General features: G+C 53.2%; 1 protein-coding gene across 1 annotated transcript in view; it reads right to left on the reverse strand.

Moving 5' to 3' along the window:
* FBF1 (Fas binding factor 1) overlaps window positions 1-22,911 on the reverse strand; it is a gene marked incomplete at both ends in the record, with an annotated part of 31,307 nt that overhangs the window by 3,959 nt on the left and 4,437 nt on the right. The window contains 19 exons of the mRNA XM_080714135.1: window positions 499-617; window positions 688-827; window positions 1,284-1,391; window positions 2,423-2,629; window positions 2,772-2,866; window positions 3,033-3,194; window positions 3,844-3,902; window positions 4,070-4,158; window positions 4,691-4,786; window positions 5,844-6,323; window positions 9,225-9,321; window positions 10,605-10,738; window positions 10,862-11,000; window positions 11,279-11,398; window positions 11,846-11,923; window positions 13,939-14,080; window positions 16,994-17,044; window positions 17,919-17,967; window positions 22,142-22,235. Coding sequence (XP_080570261.1) covers window positions 499-617; window positions 688-827; window positions 1,284-1,391; window positions 2,423-2,629; window positions 2,772-2,866; window positions 3,033-3,194; window positions 3,844-3,902; window positions 4,070-4,158; window positions 4,691-4,786; window positions 5,844-6,323; window positions 9,225-9,321; window positions 10,605-10,738; window positions 10,862-11,000; window positions 11,279-11,398; window positions 11,846-11,923; window positions 13,939-14,080; window positions 16,994-17,044; window positions 17,919-17,967; window positions 22,142-22,235 — 2,459 coding nt within the window. The remainder of the gene's footprint in view (window positions 1-498; window positions 618-687; window positions 828-1,283; window positions 1,392-2,422; window positions 2,630-2,771; window positions 2,867-3,032; window positions 3,195-3,843; window positions 3,903-4,069; window positions 4,159-4,690; window positions 4,787-5,843; window positions 6,324-9,224; window positions 9,322-10,604; window positions 10,739-10,861; window positions 11,001-11,278; window positions 11,399-11,845; window positions 11,924-13,938; window positions 14,081-16,993; window positions 17,045-17,918; window positions 17,968-22,141; window positions 22,236-22,911) is intronic.

Raw genomic sequence — 22,911 nt, forward strand, 5'->3', positions numbered from 1 at the left:
ACGCTTCGGAGGCGGAGACAGGAGGATCGCGCTCGTTCGAAGCCAGCCACACTGGTTTAAGAGACCCTGTTTCCAAATAAAAATATAAAATGGGTCTGGGAGTGTAGCCCGGTAGAAGGGCTTCCAGGAACCCCAGTACCACCAAAAAAAAAAAAAAAAAAAAAAAAAGAAGAGGAGAATGCCCCTGGGTTCGACCCTCAGTACCACAATGAATGAATGAATGAATGAATGAATGAATAAATGCTAGGCATCAGCTGATGTGATGTGTCTGGGTGACAGGAGGAAAGAAGAGGTACGGCTGACGGTGGGAGGTGAGGTGGTGGTGGGGAGCTGGCCCTGGGTCCAGCAGCCAAGCAAAAGGTGACGGGCGGTGCAGCCAGGTGGCCCTGTGTGCCCAGGCGGGCAGTGCAGAGGGCGGGAGGCAGCTGGAAGACGTGAGACGGCAGGGAGGGAGACCCAGGCCCTGGCGGTGGGTCCTGCACGGGAGGCCCGGCGCACCTGCTCCAGCAGCCGGCTCTGCTCACTCAGGCGCGCCTCCATCTTCCCGATGACCTCCTGCAGCCGGCTGCGCTCTTCCTCCATGTCCCGCTGCTGCTGACCCAGCCGCTCCTGCAGTGCTGGAGCGGCCCAAGGCTGCTCAGTGCCTGCTGCCCTTCCCCCAGGGGGAACCCGGGCCACTGGGGGTACCTCGTAGCTGCTCGTCCCGCTGCCGGATGCCCAGCTCTCGCTCCCTCGAGGTGGTGAGGTGTGAGGCCTCCACCCGGGAGGACAGGTCGTTCAGGTTGCTGGAGAACCTCTCCATCTGCTCTATGATGCCATTCAGGGACCTGGGGGTGGTGCTGCAGCTTGCATCTGGAAAGTTCTCCCCAAGTTCCCAATGCATCCCAGTTCAGAAACGGGCCAAGGGGATTGGAGGCTGGTGGCTGAATGGGCCCAGCGGGAGGCAGGCAGGCGCTCACCGGTGTGTGTGTGTGTGTGTGTGTGTGTGTGTGTGTGTGTGTGTGGTGCGCGCCTGGGAGGGTCATCTTGGCCCCGCCCACTGCTATCTGCTTCCTGCCGCCATTTGCTGCCCCCACCACCATGATGCTTCTGCCCTGGAGCCAGCCTGCCATGCAGGGAGACTCGGACACCCCGAGCCAAGATAGACCTTTCCTCCTCTAAATTGTCCTTGTGGGGTATTTTGGTCACAGCAACAAAAATCTGACTAACACTGGAAGACTGGGGCACCACATCCTAGGAACCCCCAGCCCCAGCACCCGGCAATACGCCGGCCCTGAGCACACCTCGTGTGGGAGGTAGCGCTGGTGACAGCATCGATCTCTCGGTCCTTCAGCAGCTTCAGCCGCTGCAGCTGCTCCTCGTGGTCCTTGCGCATCTCTGAGATGGACACCCTGTGGGGAGGCGGCAGGGCCAGGGAAGGCAGAGGGCCACTCTGAGCAAGACCACACGACAGCGAGGACACAAGGCAGCCCCTCGCGGAAGGAGTGCCTCTGAGAAGTTCCTCTGCCTCCTCCTCCTCTCCCGGGCACTTTCTCAGTTTCCTGCTTCCTCTAGCGTGTGTCTTGGTGCCTCAATGTCACCCACACCAAGGGATTCCTCCTGTTACGCAGCAGAGGACATTTTTCACAGAGCAAGCTATGTGCGTAACCCTCATGTCCGGTCCATCTGTGGTTCTAAGGGCTGCTCCAGCCCTGGTGACCTCTGAGTCCCTTAGGCACCTGTTCTTAGTTTTGTTTTCTTCTAGAAAGGCTACCAGCTCACCACAACAGGCAGAAGCACACCATGTTTTTGGTGTGTGGTGCTGGGGATTGAACCCAGGGGCATTCTACCTCTGAGCCGCACCTCCAGCCCTATTTTTTAATTTTTTTTTAACTTTTTTTTTTTTTTTGCGGGTCTGGGGATGGAACCCAAGGGCATTCAACCTCCGAGCTACACCCCCTGCCCTATTTTTTATTCTTTTTAATTTGAAACAGGGTCTCCCTAAGTTGCGGAGGGCCTCACTAAGTAGCTGAGGCTGTCCACAAACCACGATCCTTCAGTCTCAGCCTCCCGAATGCTGGGATTACAAGCGTGCGCCACCACGCCCGGCTTTTAATTTTTATTTCGAAACACGGTCTCACTAAGTTGTGGGGGGCCTCACTAAGTAGCTGAGGCTGGCTGGGATAACAAGCTTGCACCACCAGGCCCGGCAACAAGCACACCTTTCGCAGTGTGGAGCTACTCACCAGCCTCCCCTGAGCCACCTGGCCAGAGGACTGACCTGTGCTTAGCTTGGCCCTGGCCTGCCTCAGAAGAGTGGGTGGCACCCCACCCACGGGGAGTGCTGGACCCAGCCTTAGTCCTCACTCCAGTGGGCCGAAGGGAAGGGCTCAAGCCCTGGCTCGGGGCCCCAGGCTCCTGCCCACCAGCCCTGGTGTCTCACCGCTGTAGCTCTCGAAGCCGCTCTATTTCCTGGTCCTTCTCCTGTATGGCCGCCTCCAAGTGCCGCTGGTGCTGGGCTGTGAGCTCCACGCGCGCCTGCTCAGCCTCCCGGCAACGTGACAGGAACTGAGCCGACAGCTCCTCGTTCTCTCTCTGGAGCCGCTCTTCCCGCTGCTGGTACGATGTCTCCAGCACCTGGACACGGCTTCTGCCAATACAACGGCTACCTAGAGCGCCTCTCCGAGCACACTGGCATGGTCTCGGGGCTCGGGGAGGAGAGTCCAGCAGAGCTGGGCAGGCTAGCCTGGGGAAGCCAAGGCGGGCCATGGGCGGGAAGCGCCGGTGGATACCTGTGTGCACTCTCGATGAGGTCCAGGTCCGCCTGGTGCCGCTGCTGTAAACCCTCTAGCAAAAGCTGGTGCCGGGCCCGCTCCAGCTCCAGCTTCTGCACCTAGGAGATGGCGGGTGGCCGGCATGGAGTGAGCGCAGCGGAGGCCCTCCGTCTCTGTGCTCCTAGCCTCTGCACCTCCAGTCCTTCTCCCTAAAACCTCCAGCCCCTTGCAGGGACACGCCCATCGCTCGTGGCCCACCCACTGCCAGCTGCTAGGCACCCTCACCTGGGCCTCCAGCTCTGCCAGCCGGGCTTGGCTCTGCAGCAGCTCAGCCTGGAGCTGGAGAGTACCACTCTGAAGCTGTGCCTGGGCTGTCAGGAGCTGCTTCTGGTATCCTGCGCCCGGCAGCAGGTGCTGCACCAGGGACTCTGGGGGAAAGGGCTGTGGAGAGGACGAGAGCGCTTGTAGGTTCAGAGGTCACCAAGCTTGGCTACCCTGCTCCCTGCCCACTGGACCTCCTGGCCTGCCCCTTATCTGTGGCTGCAGACAAAGACAAGACCAAAATGCCAATACCACGAGGCCTTGGAGAGCCACCGAGGAGCATCCCTCCCTCCCCCAGAACGACATCCTCTCCAGCGTGGTCTCTAGCTGCCAAGACAAGCAGGGTCTCCGCTATCACAAAAGCTTCCAACACAGGCCCTTTCTGTGGGGGCTGTGGCCACATGTTGACCCAAATCTGACTCCCAGGAGCTGCTCCTCACTCATTCCCCAGGGCCACGCTCCCGGGTCCACTCGGCCCAGGCCCAGGTGCCAGAGGTGACTGCGGCACCTGGGGACAGGGATGGAGGTGTGGTGGGAGGACGGCTGGGATGGGGACGGCTTCCAACTGCAGCACTGCCAGCTGCCCTGCCCTGGCCGCCACCTCCACCTGAGGTCATGCTGAGGGGCACCAAAGTGAGCTGGCCGAGACCGCAGGACGTATGCGGCCCACAGTTCCTAGAGGGTCCATGCCCAGCCCTGGAGTTGCCTCTGATCATGGAAGAACTGCTCTCTGGACCCAGACCTATACCTACTTGTCCACCCTCCCTACCTGGACAGGCACAGAGAGCCCTGTGGGTTCCTGGGAATTCGGGAAACAAACTGCAGGCTCTGAAAAATCAATAGCAGAGAAATGGGTGGGAGGCCCCGAGGAGCCCAGGGCTCCCGCCATCATGTGTACAGGACAGTCCGCCGTCACTCATCCTCCTGGGCCCAGAGGAGCTCAAGGCACCTCTTCCTTCCCCAGGGCTAAACCCCTAACACAGCAGGACACCAACCCGTGCTGGGGGGGCCTCCAGGGGCGGCTCCCCTCTTTGAGTCACTTGCGGGAAGAGGTAAGGCAGCATGGCTCCAACTCATGGGGGGCCTGAGGACACAGGAAGGGGAACCAGGTCAAATGTCTTCTGTGGAGCCAGGCATGGTGGCGCACACCTGTAATCCCAGTACTTGGGAGGCTGCTGAGACAGGAGGATCGCAGGTTCAAAGTCAGCCTCAGCAATTTAGCGAGACCTTGTTTCCAAATTAAAAATAAAATAGGGCCAAGGGCATGGCTTGGAGGCAAAATGCCTCTGGGTTCAGTCCCCAGCACCACAAAACAACCAAGCCCAATTCTTCTCTGTGTAGGACACAGAGGGATGGGGATGGCGGTACCCGGGGTGAAGAAAGACCCTGGCTGAAGTGGCGGGAGGAGAGGCCCAGGGATGACCGTCACTAGGAGTCAGGACCTGAGGAAGTGGGGAAACAGTTTCTAACGGATGTCATCGGCGGACACCACCATCAGGACACCAGTGACCGTTGGAGAGCCAGTTAGCCACCTTGAGTCTCAGCGCGGCCATCAGTTGTCCACATCCCAGGGAGGGTGGGAGGGCCCCGGGCCTCACTCAGCCCTGCAGACGTACCCCATGACGTCCGGCCTGGACACTGGCGTCTCCTGTGCTCCTGACGTTCCTCCAGCAGCTGCCGGCTCAGGCCCCTGCGCGCTGGCCACAGGTTGGCTGAGGAAAGTCCACGCAAGAGGTGAAGGTGAGCAAGGCCCGGGGGAGGGTGGATGGGCACCGCCCCGCACCAGCTCGTGTGAAGCCCACGGCATTCCTCTGCCCTCCTTTGGCTCCCACTCAAAAGCTCTTCCCAGGCCTGAGCTCCTGGGCTCTGCCCTTGCCTTCTAAGACGGTCTCATCTCAGCAGCCACTGGGGTGTAGTGATTGGACACCGCTCATGGAGTGACAGTGAGCACACCTATACAATGGAGTCAAGACCCATTCCAGCCTCATCTTGGTCTGCTTAGTTTCGTCCAGCCTGGAAGACGCTCTGCTTGGTCAGCGCCCGGAAGGCCGCCCTCCACTCCCCTCTCCTCTGCTGTCCCATATGTGGGGCTGGCCAGGAAGCAGGGTCTTGTCGGCCCGGGCCACAGTGTCCCCTTGGCTTCAGGTCCAAACCAAAGCTGCCCTCCTCGGCTCACGCCAACACCGGGCATGAGGACATCCTGGCTCTCAGGACACTGCCCAGCCTCCTCCCCTGGCTCCACTGCAGAGCGCCCCTCGGCCTCCTCTGGCCTCAGCCTCGCCAGCCCTTTGCCTCCTGCCCTCGGAGGACGCCACTGCCTGCCCCACCGCACTGCCGTTCTGCGCTTCCCCAGCAGCTGCCTCTGAGAGCCTGTCTTCTCTAAACCCTCAAGAGCACAGGGGAAGCCCAACTCACTCAGTCATCTTAGTTGGGTCCCAAGCGTGCTGTGGGCAGGGCCCCTGCTCACAGGCAGAGAAGGAAGAACCCGCCACCTGAGGGTGCCCTGCGCCCCGCTGCCTGATCAGTCAGCTCCTGCCCCTCCGGCAGTCAGGGTGAGTGTCAGCAGCCCCCAGTCCCGTCATGTCTGCCCCTGAGCAGACCGGCAGCTCTCGCCACTGTGCCCAAGAGGGAGGGCAGCAAGTGGAGAGCTGGCATCAGTGCCCATAGCTCACTGCCAGGACCCCAGCCGAGACCGACGGGGAGATGGCAGGGCTGGGCCTCGCCATCCTGCCCAGTCCTCCCCTTGAAACACACCAGCCCGTGCCGCACCTGTCAGAAGGCGGAGGGCCCAGTGTCCCCACTGAGCGCAGGCTCTTACAGGCCCCAACACGCTCCTCTCTGCCAAGACCTTGGGACTTCTTTCGAGACAAGACGTGGCTTAGCCAGTCCTCTTCTTCCTCGTCTTTCTCCTCCGACACTCTCAGCTTGGAGGCTAGGCTGCATTTGGCAGGGGTCCCGGCATCCTCTGCAGGTGGCTTTGTCCCAGAGGAGGGCAGCCCAGCTAGGCCAGGGTGCAGGTCTGGGGCTGAGTGCTGGCTCGCAGGAGGGGGTCCAGAGGATGCGGAGATCGCCAACCCTCCCCTCCGGGACTCCCGGGTGAGAGAGGAAGGCAGCAGGTCCAAGTCATCATCCTTGAGGCCCAACCAGTCAGCCCCTCCCTTCCTGGGGTAGACGGGGCTGGAAGCTGCTGGAGGGCTCTGCTTGGAGGCCGGTTCTCTCTTGGGGTCTGGGCAACTTTCTGCTAAGAACCTGTTTCAAGACAAGAAGGGGACGTCAGGCAGAGAGGCAGCCTGACCCAACAGCCCCTGGCCAGCCCTTCCCTCTGCTGCTCAGGGGACGATGAGGCACGCGGCAAGGAGTCTGTGATGCCCAGGGATGCTGGCTCCTGGACCAGCTCAGTAGCTGGGCAGCGGCATGTCACGTGCTTTTTGTAGAAGGCCAAGAAATAGACATCTTGACTTCCATCAGAACACAGGCAATCCTGCCCCCAGAGAACACGGTTGAATTGCAAACACGGGCACACATGCCCAGAGAAAAACCAGTCTCGCCAAGTGGCACTCAGGTTTTCCACCAACAGCCATCTGTACAGCCATAGCCTACGGATATTACAAACAGTGACGTCAAATTTCCAGATCTAAAAATCTCTACCTGCCGGGCGTGGTGGCGCACGCTTGTAATCCCCGCGCTTGGGAGGCAGACAGGAGGATCGCGCAGGTTCGAAGCCAGCCGCACTGGCTTAAGGGACCCCGTTTCCAAGTGAAAATATAAAAATAGGTCTGGGAGTGTAGCCCGGAGGTAGAGGGTTTCCAGGAACCCCAGTACCACCAAAATAAATAAATAAATAAATAAATAAATAAATAAATAAATAAATAAATATCTTCTGCCACGTGTGGTGGTGCATCTTATAATCCCAGCATTCGGGAGGCTGAGACCAGAGGATCGCAGTTTGCAGACAGCCTCAGCTACTTAGTGGGGCCCTCTGCAACTCAGTGAGACCCGGTTTCAAAATAAAGAATAAAAAATCGGGCTGGGATGGAGCTTGGAGGTACGGTGCCCCTGAGTTCAATCGCCAGTACCAAAAAAAAATTCTGTTGTGTGAAGACGATGAAGCTCCATGGAGAGCACTTGGCCGGGATGCATAAAGCCCTGTTCACAGCACTGTAGCTTGGTGGTAGGAGCTTGTACATAGCATGCCCTGGGTTCAATCCCCAGCACCAAAAAAAATAAATAAATAAAAATCAAAAACCATTCTGGGATTGGGAAGAAACACTGACGTGGAATAGAGCTTTTCAGATGGAAAGAGAGGCCAGGTGTGGTGGTACGCGCCTGTAGTCTCAGTACTTGGGAGGCTGGCACGGGAGGATTGCAGGTTAGAGGCCAGCCCCAGCAATTTAAGAGAGGTCCTGTTTTAAAATAATAATAAAGAAGCCGGGCATGGTGGTGCACGCTTGTAATCCCAGCGTTTGGGAGGCTGAGACAGGAGAATCTGGGCGCTCAGCCAGCCTCAGCTACTGTATGTGAAGCTCTCTGCAACTCAGTGAGACCCTGTTTCAAAATAAAGAATAAAGAATAGAGACAGGAGGGTCTCACAGGTTCGAAGTCAGCTGCGCTGGCTTAAGAGACCCTGTTTCCAAATAAAAATATAAAAAATAGGTGTCTGGCCGGGCGTGGTGGCGCACGCTTGTAATCCCTGCGCTTGGGAGGCGGAGACAGGAGGATCGCGCAGGTTCGAAGCCAGCCGCGCGCTGGCTTAGGAGACCCTGTTTCCAAAATGAAAATGTAAAAATAGGTCTGGGAGTGTAGCCCCGAGGTAGAAGGGCTTCCAGGAACCGCAGTACCACCAAAAAAAAAAAAAAAAAAAAAAAAAAAAAAAAAAAATTGGTGTCTGGGAGTGTAACCCGGAGGTAGAAGGGTTTCCAGAAATGCCAGTACCACACACACAAAAAAATAAAAGGGCTGGGGGTGGAGCTCGGAGGTAGAACACCCCAGGGTTAAATTGCCAGAACCACAAAACTAAATAAAATAAAAAATCAAAATAAAAAGGGCTGGGGTGGCTGGGTGTGGTGCACACGCTTGTAATCCTAGCATTTGGAAGGCTGAAACAGGGGGATCACGGCTCATGGCCAGCCTCAGCTACTTAGTAAAGCCCTTTGCAGCTCAGTGAGACCCTGTTTCAAAATAAAGAATAAAAAAGGGCTGGGTGTGGTGGCGCACACTTGTAATCCTAGCGTTTGGGAGGTAGAGACCGGAGAATCACAGTTCGCGGACAGCCTCAGCTACTTAGCAAGGCCCTTAGCAACTCAGTGAGACCCTGTTTCAAAAAAAAAAAAAAAAAAAAAACTAGGGCTGGGGTGTAGCTTAGAGGTACAATGCCCCTGGGGTTCCATCCTTGGTACTGCAGAAAAAAAAAAAAAAAAAAAAAAGAATAAAAAGTAGGGCTGAGGGTGAGCTGAGCATGGTGGCGCACACTTTAAATCCCAGCATTCGGGAGGCTGAGACAGGAGGATTGCAGTTCGCGGACAGCCTCAGGTACTTAGTGAGGCCCTCTGCAACTTAGTGAGACCCTGTTTCAAAATAAAGAATAAAAAATAGGGCAGGGGGTGGAGCTCGGAGATCCAAAGGCCCTGGGTTCCATCCCTAGAACTGGAAAAAAAAAAATAGGGCTGATGGTGGAGCTCGGAGGTAGAATGTCCCTGGGTTCCATCCCTAGTACTGAAAAAAAAAAAAGGCGGGGGCTGGGGTGTAGCTCCGAGTTTGTAGAACACCCCTGGGTCCTGGGTTCAATCCCTAGTACCAAAAAAGCGAAAGGCAGACAAAGTGAATGTGGCTTGATGCTGGTCACTGTGGATCCTGGGTGAAAGGCAGGAGGAGTTCTTGGCATTGTCTTAAAAACGTCTAGAAGTTTGAGATCTCTTCGAAATAGTTTGAAATATACAATAGGAGAAAAACTCACAGACAATTCCATCCCTGATTTAATTTTCTACTGCCAACTGGATCCAGCACTGGGTACCTACACCCCTCTGCCTGAACTGCGGGGACCAGGAAGCCCCCTCTCCTCGCACTGGCAGGGCCTTGCACCCGGGCCTCCCGAACGAGGCTGTCAGGTAGGATGGGGAAGGCTGCAGGGACCTCCGCACAGGCCCTACGTACCTGACAGACTGCCGGCGGGACTGCTGGGCCTCAGAGACCACGGTGGGCTGGTATGCCCCAAAGATGAGGTCCTCATTGCCCCAGGAATCTTCTTTGTCTGTAAACGAAGGAGCCCGTGACCGTGACCTGGAGCACGGGATCTCACGTACGATAAGCAGCAGAGGGCTGCTCTGGAGGCAGTGCTGCCGCCGCACAGAGCCACCCGGAAGCTCTGGAGAAGGCTGGCCAGGCCCTGCCCACCTCCCTCAGGTCAGACCCAGCAGGCTGCAGGTGTCACAGAGCGAGTCTCAATAGATGGCTGGTGGGTGATGCTCGGAGGAACATCAGACCTGAGCCATTTTCAAACCATGAGCCGCTGCCTATCAAGATTGAGAAACCAGCTTTCTCAATACTTTGAGTGTTGACCAGTGTATTCATAAACCAAACAGTATCTAAGTGGGGGGTGTGGTGGCGCACCCTCGTAATCCCAGCATTCGAGAGGCTGAGACCAGAGGATCGTGGTTCGTGGACAGCCTCAGCCACTTAGTAATGCCCTCTGCAACTTAGTGAGACCCTGTTTCAAACTAAAGAATAAAAAATAGGGCAGGGGGTGTAGCTTGGAGGTTGAATGCCCCTGGGTTCCATCCCCAGACCCCCAAACAACAACAACAACAACAACAAAAAAAAACCCAGCAGCTACACAAAGCAATGGGACACTTCAGGGGATGAGGGGAAGTTTTTTTTTTTTTTTTTTTTTTTTTGCAGGTCTGGGGATGGAACCCAGGGGCATTCCACCTCCGAGCTATACCCCCAGCCCTATTTTTTATTCTTTATTTTGAAATAGGATCTCACTAGTTCCAAAGGGTCTCACTGAGTAGCTGAGGCTGTCTGCGAACCTGGATGCTCCTGTTTCAGCCTCCCAAATGCTGGGATTACAAGTATGTGCCACCACACCCGGCTATTCTTTATTTTTAAACAGTGTCTCACTGAGCTGCAAAGGGCCTCACTAAGTAGCTGAGGCTGTCCGCGAACCATGATCCTCCTGTCCCTGCCTCCCGAATACTGGGATTACAAGCACGCACCACCACACCCGGCTCCCCCAGCCCTATTTTATTCATTATTTTGAAATAGGGTCTAAGTTGCAGAGGGCCTCCCCAAGTAGCTGAGGCTGGCTGTACACCTGTGCTCCTCTGGTCTCAGCCTCCCAAGCAATGGGATCGCAAGTGTGCGCCACCACGCCCGGAGGCAGTTATTTAGGGACACTTCCGCCCTGTTTACAGACTAACAACGCGTAAGCGCCACTGCGTGAAGCCGTCACAGGTTGCGGCGGAGCCTGGTTCGGAGGAGCCCTCCCCTCCTGGCCCGTCCCACCGCGTCCCGTCCGTCCCCTGGCTTCCTCACCTTGCGGCTTCTGTTGCTTCTTGTCTGGCTTGGACTCTCTGTGCTGCCCGGTGCCCGGGCGCGCCAGGAGTCTGCTGGCTGTGCCTCGACCCAGCAGCTCATCCAGCTTGGAGCGAGCAGGGCGCGGGAGCTCCCTGCAGGAGGGCACAGGAGAGCGTGACCACAGGGGCTGTCAGGGACCCCGCTGCTCCCCCTCGGCTTGTCCCTGGGCTGAGGCGGCAGCCTGGCCGGGGACTCCCCACCATAATGGTCCTCACTGGTCTCCAGTCGGCCTCCTCTCTGCCTTGGGGCTGTCTCCAAACCCCAGGCTGGCCATGATGTCGTCCCCATCGTCAAACAGCAATTCCTCTTTCTTTCGAATGGGGGTGTCTCCAGGAGTCAGAGGGATGCGGGGACCTAAAAGAGACCCAGAGCCCCAAGCCCTCAGTCCGCACGCCCTCTGCTCTGACTGAGTGGGCTGAGGAGGGTGCTCTCGGCTACCTGAGCGTTGGGCGGGGCGGCGGGCCCCACACCTATCTGACTCACCCTCCTCGCCCCACTCCTAGACCCACCCACCCGCTTCCTGTTCCCAGATTCTGACACTCTCCTGGTCCTGGACCTAGGGCCGGGGCCTGCGTCTGCTCCAGAGAGCTCAGGGACACCTGCAGGAGGAGCACCAAGGCCCTCCGCCCTACCTTGTGCTCTGGCGGTGCCAGGGCTCTGGCTGGAAGCTCCTTCGCTCTCTGCCACAGGCAGCTTCTCGGCCATTCCTTCCTCATCATCAGAGGAAATTCCTGCCAATGGGTCTTCCAGGTCTCACAGCCAGAGGGAAAGCGGAGGCAGATTGTCAGCTTTGTTGAGGAAAGCCAAGCACCAGCCTACCACCGGAACCTAGCACGCTCCTCAGCATCAGGGCAGGGCCCGGGCGAGGGGCCTCTGACGCAGAGACAAGACTCGGCAAGGGCAGGGGTTGGACAAACCCGGGGCCTCTCACTCTGCTAGCCACGTGGGCTCCTGGAAATGTTTCTAAGACACAAGGCGTAAAAGAGCTATGCGTTCGTGAGTAGACAGGAACTTTTCCTATCCTTCAGACATCATCAGTGTGATGTCTGGCTTCCAAGTCCTTGCAAATAAGCTCTCCAAGCATCCTGGCGGACACAACATAACTACCCCTCCTGAAGTTCATGGGAAACTACATCCGGGCAGCAGCAATCATGGCTCAGGCTACTCTCAAATGGGGCAGGGCGGGAGGGGTCTGCTACCTGCAAAGGAAAACCTCCCGCGCTGATGCCCAGGCCTGCTGGGAGAGGGAGGTGGCTTCTTGGTGGGAGCAGCATCCCCTGCAGGAAGAAGACAGAGGGCGCGGGCCTGGGTCTCTCCTAGCTGCGGTCCTCCTCCACGCCTTGGTCTGGGGCCCCAGGGACAGGGAGCACGTCATCTCAGGACACTGAGACACGGGAGGGTCCACACCCCCCACTCTCATCCAGCTTCTGACAGGGACACATGGTAGGACGCGACCTCTGTCCCTGCGCCATGAGTCACTCAAAACAGAGACATGGGAGGATTGTGGGATACATGGGCTACCATCAAACTTTCCTTTCTGAGCCAGGCATAGTGGGGCACACTTGAAATCCCAGTACTTGGAAGGCTGAGACCGGAGGATTACAGGGTCACGGTCAGCCTCAGCTACGTAGTGAGGCCCTCCGCAACTTAGTGAGACCCTGTTTCAAAATAAAGAATAAGCCGGGCGTGGTGGCGCACGCTTGTCATCCCAGCATTTGGGAGGCTGAGAACGGAGGATCGCAGTTCGCGGACAGCCTCAGCTACTTAGTGAGGCCCTCCGCAACTTAGTGAGACCCTGTTTCAAAATAAAGAGTAAAAAATAAAGGTAGGGGATGTAGCTTGGAGGTCAAATCCCCTGGGTTTCATCCCCAAACCCTCAATAAATAAATAAAATAAGAAAGAAAGAAAGAAAGAAAGAAAGAAAGAAAGAAAGAAAGAAAGAAAGAAAAATTGGGTTAGGGGTGTAACTTGGAAGTAAAATGTCCCTGAGTTCAACCCCCAGTAATACACAGACAAGAAACAAAACTTTCCTTTCTGGAGAAAATTATTATTTTTTGCAGTATTGGAAATCAAAGCCTGGGTCTCATACATGCTAAGCAAGCACTTGACTAATGAGCTAAACCCTCATCTGAAATTTTAACTCAAGAGCTGGGCATGGCGGAGCACACTTGTAATCCAGCATTTGGGAGGCTGAGACAGGAAGATCACAGTTCGAGGACAGCCTCAGCTACTTAGTGAGGCCCTTTGCAACATAGTGAGACCCTGTTTTGAAATAAAGAATAAAAGAGCCGGGCATGGTGGTGCACGTTTGTAATCCCCACGCTTGGGAGGCTGAGACAGGAGGATCGCACAGGTTCAAAGCCAGCCTCAGCTACTTAGTGAGGCTCTCAGCAACTTAGTGAGACCCTGTTTCCAAATAAAATATAAAAAAGGTCTAGGAGTATAGCCCGGAGGTAGAAAGCCTCTGGGTTCCACCCCCAGTACCATAAAAAAAAAAAAAAATAATAATAATAAAAAATAAGGCTGGTGGTGTACCTTGGAAGTAGAATGCCCCTGGGGGGTTCCATCCCCAGTATCACATACACACAAAAAAAAATTTTAACTCAAAAAAGTTCCTCCAGCCAGGCATGGTGGCACACGCTTGTAATCCCAGAGTTCAGGAGGCTGAGACTAGAGGATCATGGTTCCTGGACAGCCTCAGCTACTTAGTGAGGCCCTAAGCATCTTAGTGAGACCCTGTTTCAAAATAAAGAATAAAAATAGGGCAGGGAAGCCAGGCGTGGTGGCGCACGCTTGTAATCCCCGCACTTGGGAGGCTGAGACAGGAGGATCGCACGGGTTCCAAGCCAGCCTCAGCTACTTAGCGAGGCTCTCAGCAACTTAGTGAGACCCTGTTTCCAAATAAAGTATAAAATAGGACTGGGAGTATAGCCCGAAGGTAGAAAGCCTCTGGGTTCCACCCTAGTACCACCCAAAAAAAAAAAAAAAAAAAGGGCAGGGGGTATGGCTCAGAGGTCAAATGCCCCTGGGGGTTCCATCCCCAGATCTGCAAAAAAAAAAAAAAAGTTCCTCCACAGTCTAGGTGTGATGTGATGGCGCACACCTGTTATGCCAGTACTTGGGAGGCTGAGACAGGAGGACTGCGGGTTCAAGGACAGCCTCAGAGGCAAAATCAGTTCCTTGGCCTCTCCATTCCAGGCAGAGGAAACCCCAGGCTGTGAGCACTGCCTGCCACGTGCCTTCCATGTCTCCACAGCCTCCCTACAGCGCCCCACGAGCTGTCCCCACTCACCTTTCTCACTGGCTGCTGACCTGCCAGCAGGCTGGGGACTGCTGGGCAGCTCCTCTCTCCCAGAACCCTTTGCAGTTCTTTTGCCAGAGGCTGGAGGGGTCTTCCTCAGACCCAGGAGGTCAGCGTCCATGGCATCCAGATCCTAGAATGGCAGGACGGAGACAGTGCCCAGAAGCAAGGCGCTACAGCGTGTGTGTTCAGTGTCCCCCGGAGGCCACAGAGGGGTGGCCCTGGGAGGTGGGCCTGGTGGGAAGCCCTTGGCATGGGGCTTGCCCTGGAAAGGGACGGCAGGACCCCACCAGTCCTCTCTCTGCCCTGTGTGCAGATGTGACCACTCTCCGCCACACATGCTCCCGCCACGCTGCGCTGGCATCTGCCACCCTCCCCGGAGGCCAGGCCAATCCCCACCCGACCGCCTCCTGGACACTGGACCTCTCCAACTGAGCTGGGCACCCACGGAGCAGTGAGGGCCTCGGGCACTTCACCGCAGCTGAGGTGGTGGCAGGGACCGGGGGCAGCAGTGTGACAGGCAAAGGAGAAAACCGGGGAGCTGGGGAAAGGAAGCAGCGGTGAACAGGGCAGGGTGGGGCTCTTCCCAGGCTTCTGGAAGGAGAAACTCGAAGTCACCGCCACCAACTGAGGCAGGACCTGGCGGCCAGGCCGGCGTGAGCGGCCAGCTGAACTCAGGGAGCTGGATTCAACATGAGGCTAAGAAGCTGAATCTCCAGCCAAGAAGAGAACAGGTGACAGTGATTTTATCATTATTATTTTTGAAGACTGAACCTAGGGTCATTCTACCTACAAGCTTTACCCCAGGCCCTTTTATTTTATTTATTTTGACAGGGTCTCACACTAAGTTGCTTAGATTGGCATCAAACCTGCAATCCTCCTGTCTCAGTCTCTCAAGTACTGGTATTACAGGCATGTGCCACCATACCCAGCTTAGGATTAGACTTTTTTAACCTTATTGCATTTATTTTTTATGCAGTAATGTAGATTCATAGAAAAAAGTAAGAACTATAAAAGACTAACGATAAAATATTTGACTTTCCATAAGCTATGTAATATTAAGGAGGAATTTTATTTATTTATTTATTTTGGTGGTACTGAGGGTAGAACCCAGAGGCTTTCTACCTCCGGGTTATACTCCCAGACCCATTTTATATTTTATTTGGAAACAGGGTCTCACTAAGTTGCTGAGAGCCCACTAAGTAGCTGAGGTTGGCTTCGAACCTGCGCGATCCTCCTGTCTCAGCCTCCCAAGCGCGGGGATTACAAGCGTGCGCCACCACGCCCGGCTAAGAAGGAATTTTTAAAAAGTAGAAATTTTATTCTTCCTTCCTTCCTTCCTTCCTTCCTTCCTTCCTTCCTTCCTTCCTTCTCTCTCTCTCTCTTTCTTTCTCATTTGTGGTACTGGGGATTGAATATGGGGTATTCTACTTCTGAGCTATACCCCAGCCTCATTTTTTATTCTTTATTTTGAAACAGGGTCTTACTAAGTTGTAGAGGACATTATTAAGTAGCTGAAACTGGCCGCAAACCTGCAATCCTCCTCTTTCAGCCTCCCAAGTACTGGGACTACAAGCATGTGCCACCACACAGAGCTTAATTTTTTAAAAAAACATGGTCTCTGTAAATTGTTGAGGTCTTACTAAATTGCTGAGGCTGGCCTCAAACATGTGATCCTCCTATCTCAGCCTCCCAAGTACTGGGATTATAGGTGTGCCCAGCTTTAGTGGACAATTCTTTATCGCCCCACAGGCTGGAGCTGAGAAATTGGCCTTGGCCCAGGGACTATTGCAAAATGGGGTAACTGGTTGGGCCGAAAAACCAATGGTCAGATGACAGGGTATAGGGGAGGGAGAACCAGAAGTGGCCCAGGCAGGCTGCCTGAGTACTGTGTGATTGTGCCTTTATTCATGGTTCAGAATTTATGTCTTAAAGGTCCAGTGCAGCCGGGCGTGGTGGCGCACGCTTGTAATCCCCGCACTTGGGAGGCAGAGACAGGATTGCGCAGGTTCGAAGCCAGCCGTGGGTGCTGGCTTAGGAGACCCTGTTTCCAAATAAAAATGTAAAAATAGGTCTGGGAGTGTAGCCCGGAGGTAGAAGGGCTTCCAGGAACCCCAGTACCACCAAAAAAAAAAAAAAAAAAAAAAAAAAAAAAAGGACCAGTGCATAAAGCTGGGCTTGGCAGCGCACGCTTGTAATCCCAGCATTCAGGAGGCTGAGACAGGAGGATCGCGATTTGCGGACAGCCTCAGCTACTTAGTGAGGCCCTCTGTAACTTAGTGAGACTCTGTTTCAAAACAGAATAGAAGGCTGGGCGTGGTACCCCATGCTTGTAATCCCAGCATTTGGGAGGCTGAGACCGGAGGATTGCAGTTCACGAACAGCCTCAGCTACTTAGCAAGACCCTTCGTAACTCAGTGAGACCCTGTTTCAAAAAATAAAAAGACTAAAAAACAGAGTTGAGGTGTAGCTCAGAGGTAGAATGTCCCTGGGTTCCATCCCCAGTACCGTTAAAAAAAAAAAAAAAAATGGAGCTGGGAGTGTGGGTTGGAGGTAGAATGCCCTGGGTTCAATCCTTAGTACCACACACACATGCACAAAGTAACAGGGCTGGGGGTGTAGCTCTTAGGTAGAACATCCCTGGGTTCCATCCCTCGTCTCTCTCTCAGTGCATCTGTCCGTCTGTCCATCTGTCTCACACACGCACATTAGATTTGGGCTTGGTGGGATGACAAAGCTCTCCCGCTTGGCAGGGGATGGGGAGAGACGTACAGGGGAAGGTTGAGGAGAGGCGTTAGCGGAGACACTGCTCCCTGGACCCCCAGGTGTGGCGGGGGATGGGGGGACCCCAGCCAGGCGGCTCGAGGCGGCAGGACATCTGGTTTCCACCCAGCGGGGCGAGAAGGGCAAAGCTCAGGCGAGCACCACTCCTGCGGCAGGAAGGGCTCAGAAACAAGGTGTAAAGGAGAAACTAGAGGGAGAGTGAAGCTTGCCTCAAAACACGAACACCCCACCCGTTCCTGGGACCGCAGAGCTGGTTCACTACCTTCAGGTCCTGCAGCAAGGCCTGCGGGTCGGCTTCGGAGAGGACGGAAACCTAGGTCCCCGGGGGCGAGGACACAGAGGAGCCGCGTGTCAGTCAAAGCCCAATGGCACTCGGGATCAGCCCCTGCCACCTGGCTCTGTGCTCCCCGGGGCTTTGCACGGAGGGGGCAGAAACAGGCGGTCCCTTTGTCCCCTTCCCCGGGGCTTAGCTGCTGTTAGAGGCCAGGCTCGCCCAGTTGTGAGGACTAGGAGTGTGATGGCGTTTTCTGTTAACGCCCAACTAGAAAGGCCACTTCCGTCAGAGCACCCACGTACGCTCCTTCCCAACCGTAAGACCAGACAACATGGATCCTTACAGGAGGGGGCCACATCCAGCTCCCCCCTGACAGAGCTCTACTTTCTAGCTCCTCATTCTGCCAGACCCACCCAGCAGCTCTGCTCTGAGAACCAACCATCAGGGAGAAAGGTAGGGAAAGGAGAGGTGTGGGAAGGGACACCAAACAAGGTCACGTGCACATATGAATGTGTCCCTGCGTCTCATCAAAAACAATGAAAATGCACCAGTAAAAAATTAATTAAAAGTCTAGCCGGGCGTGGTGGCGCACGCTTGTAATCCCCGCACTTGGGAGGCAGAGACAGGAGGATCGTGCAGGTTCGAAGCCAGCTGTGCGTACTAGCTTAGGAGACCCTGTTTCCAAATTTAAAAAAAATGTAAAAATAGGTCTGGGAGCGTAGCCTGGAGGTAGAAGGGCTTCCAGGAACCACCCAAAAAAAAAATAAAAAATAAAAAAGTCTAAGAAAAAAAACCAAACTGGCTTTGCAGGAATATCTAAAGCCTTCTGTGAGCAGCCCTGTGGCCACCACCCTAATCTCACTTCCTGGGGAAAACTAAAGAGGCCAAGGATTAGGGAATGGGCCCGGCTTACCTCCACATCAGCTTCTGCCGGGCTGTCAACGAAGTCTCCCAGGAGGGACCTGCAAGGGGGAGAAATCAGCACCAACCCTACGCCAGGGCGCTGGACGGCGCGGAAACCAGGAGTGGGGGCTGGGAGTGCAGCTCCGTGATAGAGCACGCGTTCAGTATGTGTGAAGCCCTGAGTTCAATCCTAGCACAACTTAAAAGAAAAAAAAGAAGCCGGGCGTGGTGGCGCACACTAATCATCCCCCGCCCTTGGGAGGCTGAGACAGGAGGATCGCACAGGTTCAAAGCCAGCCTCAGCTACTTAGTGAGGCTCTCAGCAACTTAGTGAGACCCTGTTTCCAAATAAAATATAAAATAGGTCTAGGAGTATAGCCTGGAAGTAGAAAACCTCTGGGTTCCACCCCCAGTACCACCAAAAAAAAAAAAAAAAAAAAAAGAAGAAAGAAAAAAAGAAGCCGGGCGTGGTGGCGCACGCTTTTAATCCCAGCATTCGGGAGGCTGAGACCGGAGGATAGTGGTTTGCGGACAGCCTCAGCTACTTAGTGAGGCCCTCCACAACTTAGTGAGACCCAGTTTCAAATTAAAGAATAATAAAAAAAAAAACTAGGGCAGGGGGTATAGCTCGGAGGTCAAATGCTCCTGGGTTCCATCCCCAGACCCACAAAAAAAAAAAAAAAAAGGAGCTGGGGCTTCCTTTTCCTCGGCATCTGCATGAAAGATTTCCCACGCAGGAAACTGGCTAAAGCTTAAAGTAAGCAGAGCCCCGAGGGGAAGTGTTGTCTCTGGCCAAAGTACTCCCCCACTCTTATTCTTTCATAACTATTATTCTTTGGGTAATGATTCTTTAAACTTTCCACACGAATTGCTCCGGTGATGTAAGATCAGGACTTTGAGAGAAACTGAGTCTGTGGAAAATGAATTTTCTAGTAATTTGTCTAAGCCTCTAAATGCCCTCGGCTTTGCTCAAATGGTAATAAAATCTACTTAGAATTCAGATGCTGTGGCCGGGCGTGGTGGTGCACGCTTGTAATCCCCGCGCTTGGGAGGCGGAGACAGGAGGATCGCGCAGGTTCGAAGCCAGCCGTGCTGGCGTAAGAGACCCTGTTTCAAAAATATAAAATAGGTCTGGGAGTGTAGCCCGGAGGAAGGAGGGCTTCCAGGAACCCCAGTACCACCAAAAAAAAAAAAAAAAAAAAAGAATTCAGATGCTGTGGGAGCATTCCAGTCACAGTAATTACAAATGCAGATTTCCCCTCTATCTCTGACCTTCATTCTAATCTAACTTACAGTAAAAGCCTTAAGAGTCAGCTGAAACCATTAGCCCTAAGAACTTGTAACGGAGGCAACCGGTACCTCTGTTTACCCCCTCTCCTTGTGATCCAGCCTAGATACAGAGAAGATAAACTTTGTGTGTGACATCAAAGCAGCCTAGCTGATGAGCAGCCAATACTGCCCAATACAATAGAGCCGAAGGCCAGGAAGATTCTTGACCTTTACACCCAGTATGAGCGCTGCCCGAAATAGGGAGGTGCCACGTGGCTAAGAAATTAATATGTCAGAACAAAGGACAGATATAATAAATGTGTAAGTGTGAAAGAAAGGAAATATGGTGAGAATAAGAAAGCATTTTTGTATGAAGAAGAGCTTATCCTAAGATTGTCCCAAATGGGAAAGAGAATCAGGGTAATCAGAAAAGAAAAGGAAGTTGCAGAGGGTTTGTGATAGAAAAATGGATTATTAAAAGAGGAATAGGCTTCTAATAAGCCTATCGTTTGAGGAAAAGTGCTCAGCAGCTACAGAAGTACATCTGACAACTAAATCTAAAAACTTCATGTTACTTTTTGGTGTTTATCTGCTCAACTGTGTTGTGAGCTTGTTTAAGCTTTCAGACTTTAGATGGCAATGCGGACAAAACCTGGGAGACCTCCATCGCAGCCCCTTGGATCGCCATATCTCCCCATGCCTGCCATATGGACTAAGCCCTAGGAACGGAAAGTTCCGAAAAGAGTTAAAGGAGATTCCATGAGAGGCCGTCTTCTCCAAGCCCTGGGCGTGCCTGTGTCTTCTGGAATTTGCCCTTTGGAGCCGCCTGTCTGCAAGGGCAGGGGGCTGGATTTGGTCACAGGATCCTGAGCTAATCGGAGCTAATCTTGAAATGCCCAGACTAGTTTTTTTTACTTTGTTTACATGTCCTTCACTATTGATTTGTGGTGATTACACTTTTTTTTTTTTTTTTTTTTACTATTAATCTCACTGGTGAAGGATATAAATTTTCTGGGTTCTTGTAATAAAGTGTCAATTGCACTAGAGGCTTTTCTCCATGTCAGATTCTTTCCTGGAGAGGAATCTCCACCTTTAGCACCGTGAATAGGAACTTAAAGGAGTTTATTTTATAAAAGGGAAAGAATTGCTGAAGATAAGTGGCTGCAGAACTGCACCCGAAGCCTTTGCACACCTTTCTGAGAAAATCGGTCTCAAGCAGACTCAGTGGCCATATTTAGTGCTGGATTTATTATTCCTGACTGAGCCAGTCTGCCGCACTGGGCATGGTGGCGCACACTAATAATTCCTGCGCTTGGGAGGCTCAGAAAGGAGGATCACACAGGTTCAAAGTCTGCCTCAACTACTTAGTGAGGCTGTCAGCAATTTAGTGAGAACTGTTTCCAAATAAAATATAAAATAGGTCTGGAAGTATAGCTCAGAGGTAGAAAAGCCTCTGGGTTCCACCCCCAGTACCACAAAAAAAAAAAAAAAAAAAAAAAAAAAAAGAATAGTAGTAATACTTTCTTAAAAAAATAAAAACAAACTGTTAGCCGGGCATGGTGGCGCATGCTTGTAATCCCAGTACTTGGGGGGCTGAGACAGGAGGATTATGGTTTGAAGCCCAAGGTTCTTAGACTCTGTTTTTGTACTAAAGATTGAACCAGCTATACCCCCAGCCCTATTTTATTTTTTTATTTTGAAACAGAGTTTCACGAAGTTGCAAAGGCCCTTATTAAGTAGCTGAGGCTGGCTGTGAAACTGTGATCCTCCTGTCTCAGCCTCACAAGACCTGGGCTTGCAAGCGTGTACCACCATGACCGGGACACCCTGTTTCAAAAGTAGAATGTCCCTGGGTTCAATCCTCAGTACCACAAAACAAACAAGCAAATAAAACCAAGTAAAAAAAAAAATTTTTTTTTTTTTTTTTTTTTTTTTTTTTTGTGGGTCTGGGGATGGAACCCAGGGGCATTTGACCTCCGAGCTACACCCCCTGCCCTATTTTTTATTCTTTATTTTGAAACCGGGTCTCACTGAGTTGCGGAGGGCCTCACTAAGTAGCTGAGGCTGTCCACGAACCGCGATCCTCTGGTCCCAGCCTCCTGAATGCTGAGATTACAAGCGTGCGCCACCACGCCTGGCTCAAAGTAAAAAATTTTAAATCCAGGGATGGTGGTACACACCAGTAATCCTAGTACTTGGGAGGCTGAGAGAGAAGGATCACAGGTTGGTAGACAGCCTCAGTAACTTACTGAGACTCTCAGCAACCTAGTGAGACTATTTCAAACAAAAAATAAAAAGGACTAGGGGTATATCTCAGAGGTAGAAGGTCCCTGGGTTCAATCCCCAGTATCACACACATATAATTTGTGTCAGTTTTTGTTTTTTGCAGTACTGGGGATAGAGCCCAGGGGCATTCTACCTCCAAGCTACACCCCAGCTCTATTTTTATTCTTTATTTGGAAACAGGGTCTCACTGAGTTGCAAAGGGCCTCACTAAGTATTAGCTGAAGCTATCCACAAACTGTGATCCTCTTGTCTCAGCCTCCCAAATGCTATTACAAGCATGCGCCACCACGCCCAGCATAAAAACGAGTTTTATTTATTTATTTATTTTTTTGTGGGCGTGGGGGTGGAACCCAGGAGCAATCGACCTCTGAGCTATATCCCCTGCCCTATTTTTTATTCTTCATTTTTAAACAGGGTCTCACTAAGTTGCGGAGGGCCTCACTAAGTAGCTGAGGCTGTCCGTGAACCACGATCCTCTGGTGGCAGCCTGCTGAATGCTGGGAACAAGCGTGCGCCACCATGCCTGGCTCAGGTCAGTTTTCTTTCTGAGCCCCCAGATCCCTTCAATTACAGGACGCTGAGGGAAGGGGCAGCAATCCTAGTGGCTGGTGGGTGCACAGCACACGGGAAGCTGGGCCAAAGGGCAGAGCGCTGGGCTGAAATGGCGCCCGTGCTCACCTTGCTTTAGCCTTTGAAGAAGGGCACCCCTGAGGTGTACCGGCGGCGCCTCGGACCTGTGAAGATGGTTCAAGAGGCTTTTCAGGGAGTGTTGCTGGAATAAGAGAAAAAAGAAAAGCTTTATGTCTCTGGTGAGCTGTGCATGGCACGGAAGCTTTGCTCCTCGGTACAGCAATATGGACAGAAAGGGTAAGGGGCTGGTGTCCAGATATATCAGGAGCTGTTACAACTCATAAACAACAGTAAAAAGCCAAAGAGCCCAACTAAAAATGAGCAAAGAGCCAGGCGTGGTGGCACACACTTGTAATCCCAGCACTCAGGAGGCTGAGACAGGAGGATGGCGGTTCGCGGACAGCCTCAGCTACTTAGTGAGGCCCTCTGTAACTCAGTGAGACACTGTTTCAAAATAAAGAATAAAAAATAGGTCTGGGGGTGTAGCTCAGAGGTAGAATGCACCTAGGTCCCATCCTCAGTACCACAAAAAAATTTTAAAAAAAATTAAAAATGAACAAAGGATCTGAACAGACATTTCTCCAAAGAAGAAATACAGTCAATAAACATCTGAGAGATTATGCTGGACATCATTAGTCATTAGGTAAATGCAAGTCAAAGCCACAAAGAGAGCTGGGCGTGTGGCGCACGCTTGGAATCCCAGCATTCGAAAGGCTGAGACTGGAGGACTGCGGTTCACGGACAGCCTTAGCTACTTAGTGAGGCCCTCCGCAACTTAGTGAGGCCCTGTTTCAAAATAAAGAATAGTAGCCGGGCGT

Source organism: Muscardinus avellanarius, assembly GCF_963383645.1.
Source record: "Muscardinus avellanarius genome assembly, chromosome: 16".
Classification (NCBI taxonomy): domain Eukaryota; kingdom Metazoa; phylum Chordata; class Mammalia; order Rodentia; family Gliridae; genus Muscardinus; species Muscardinus avellanarius.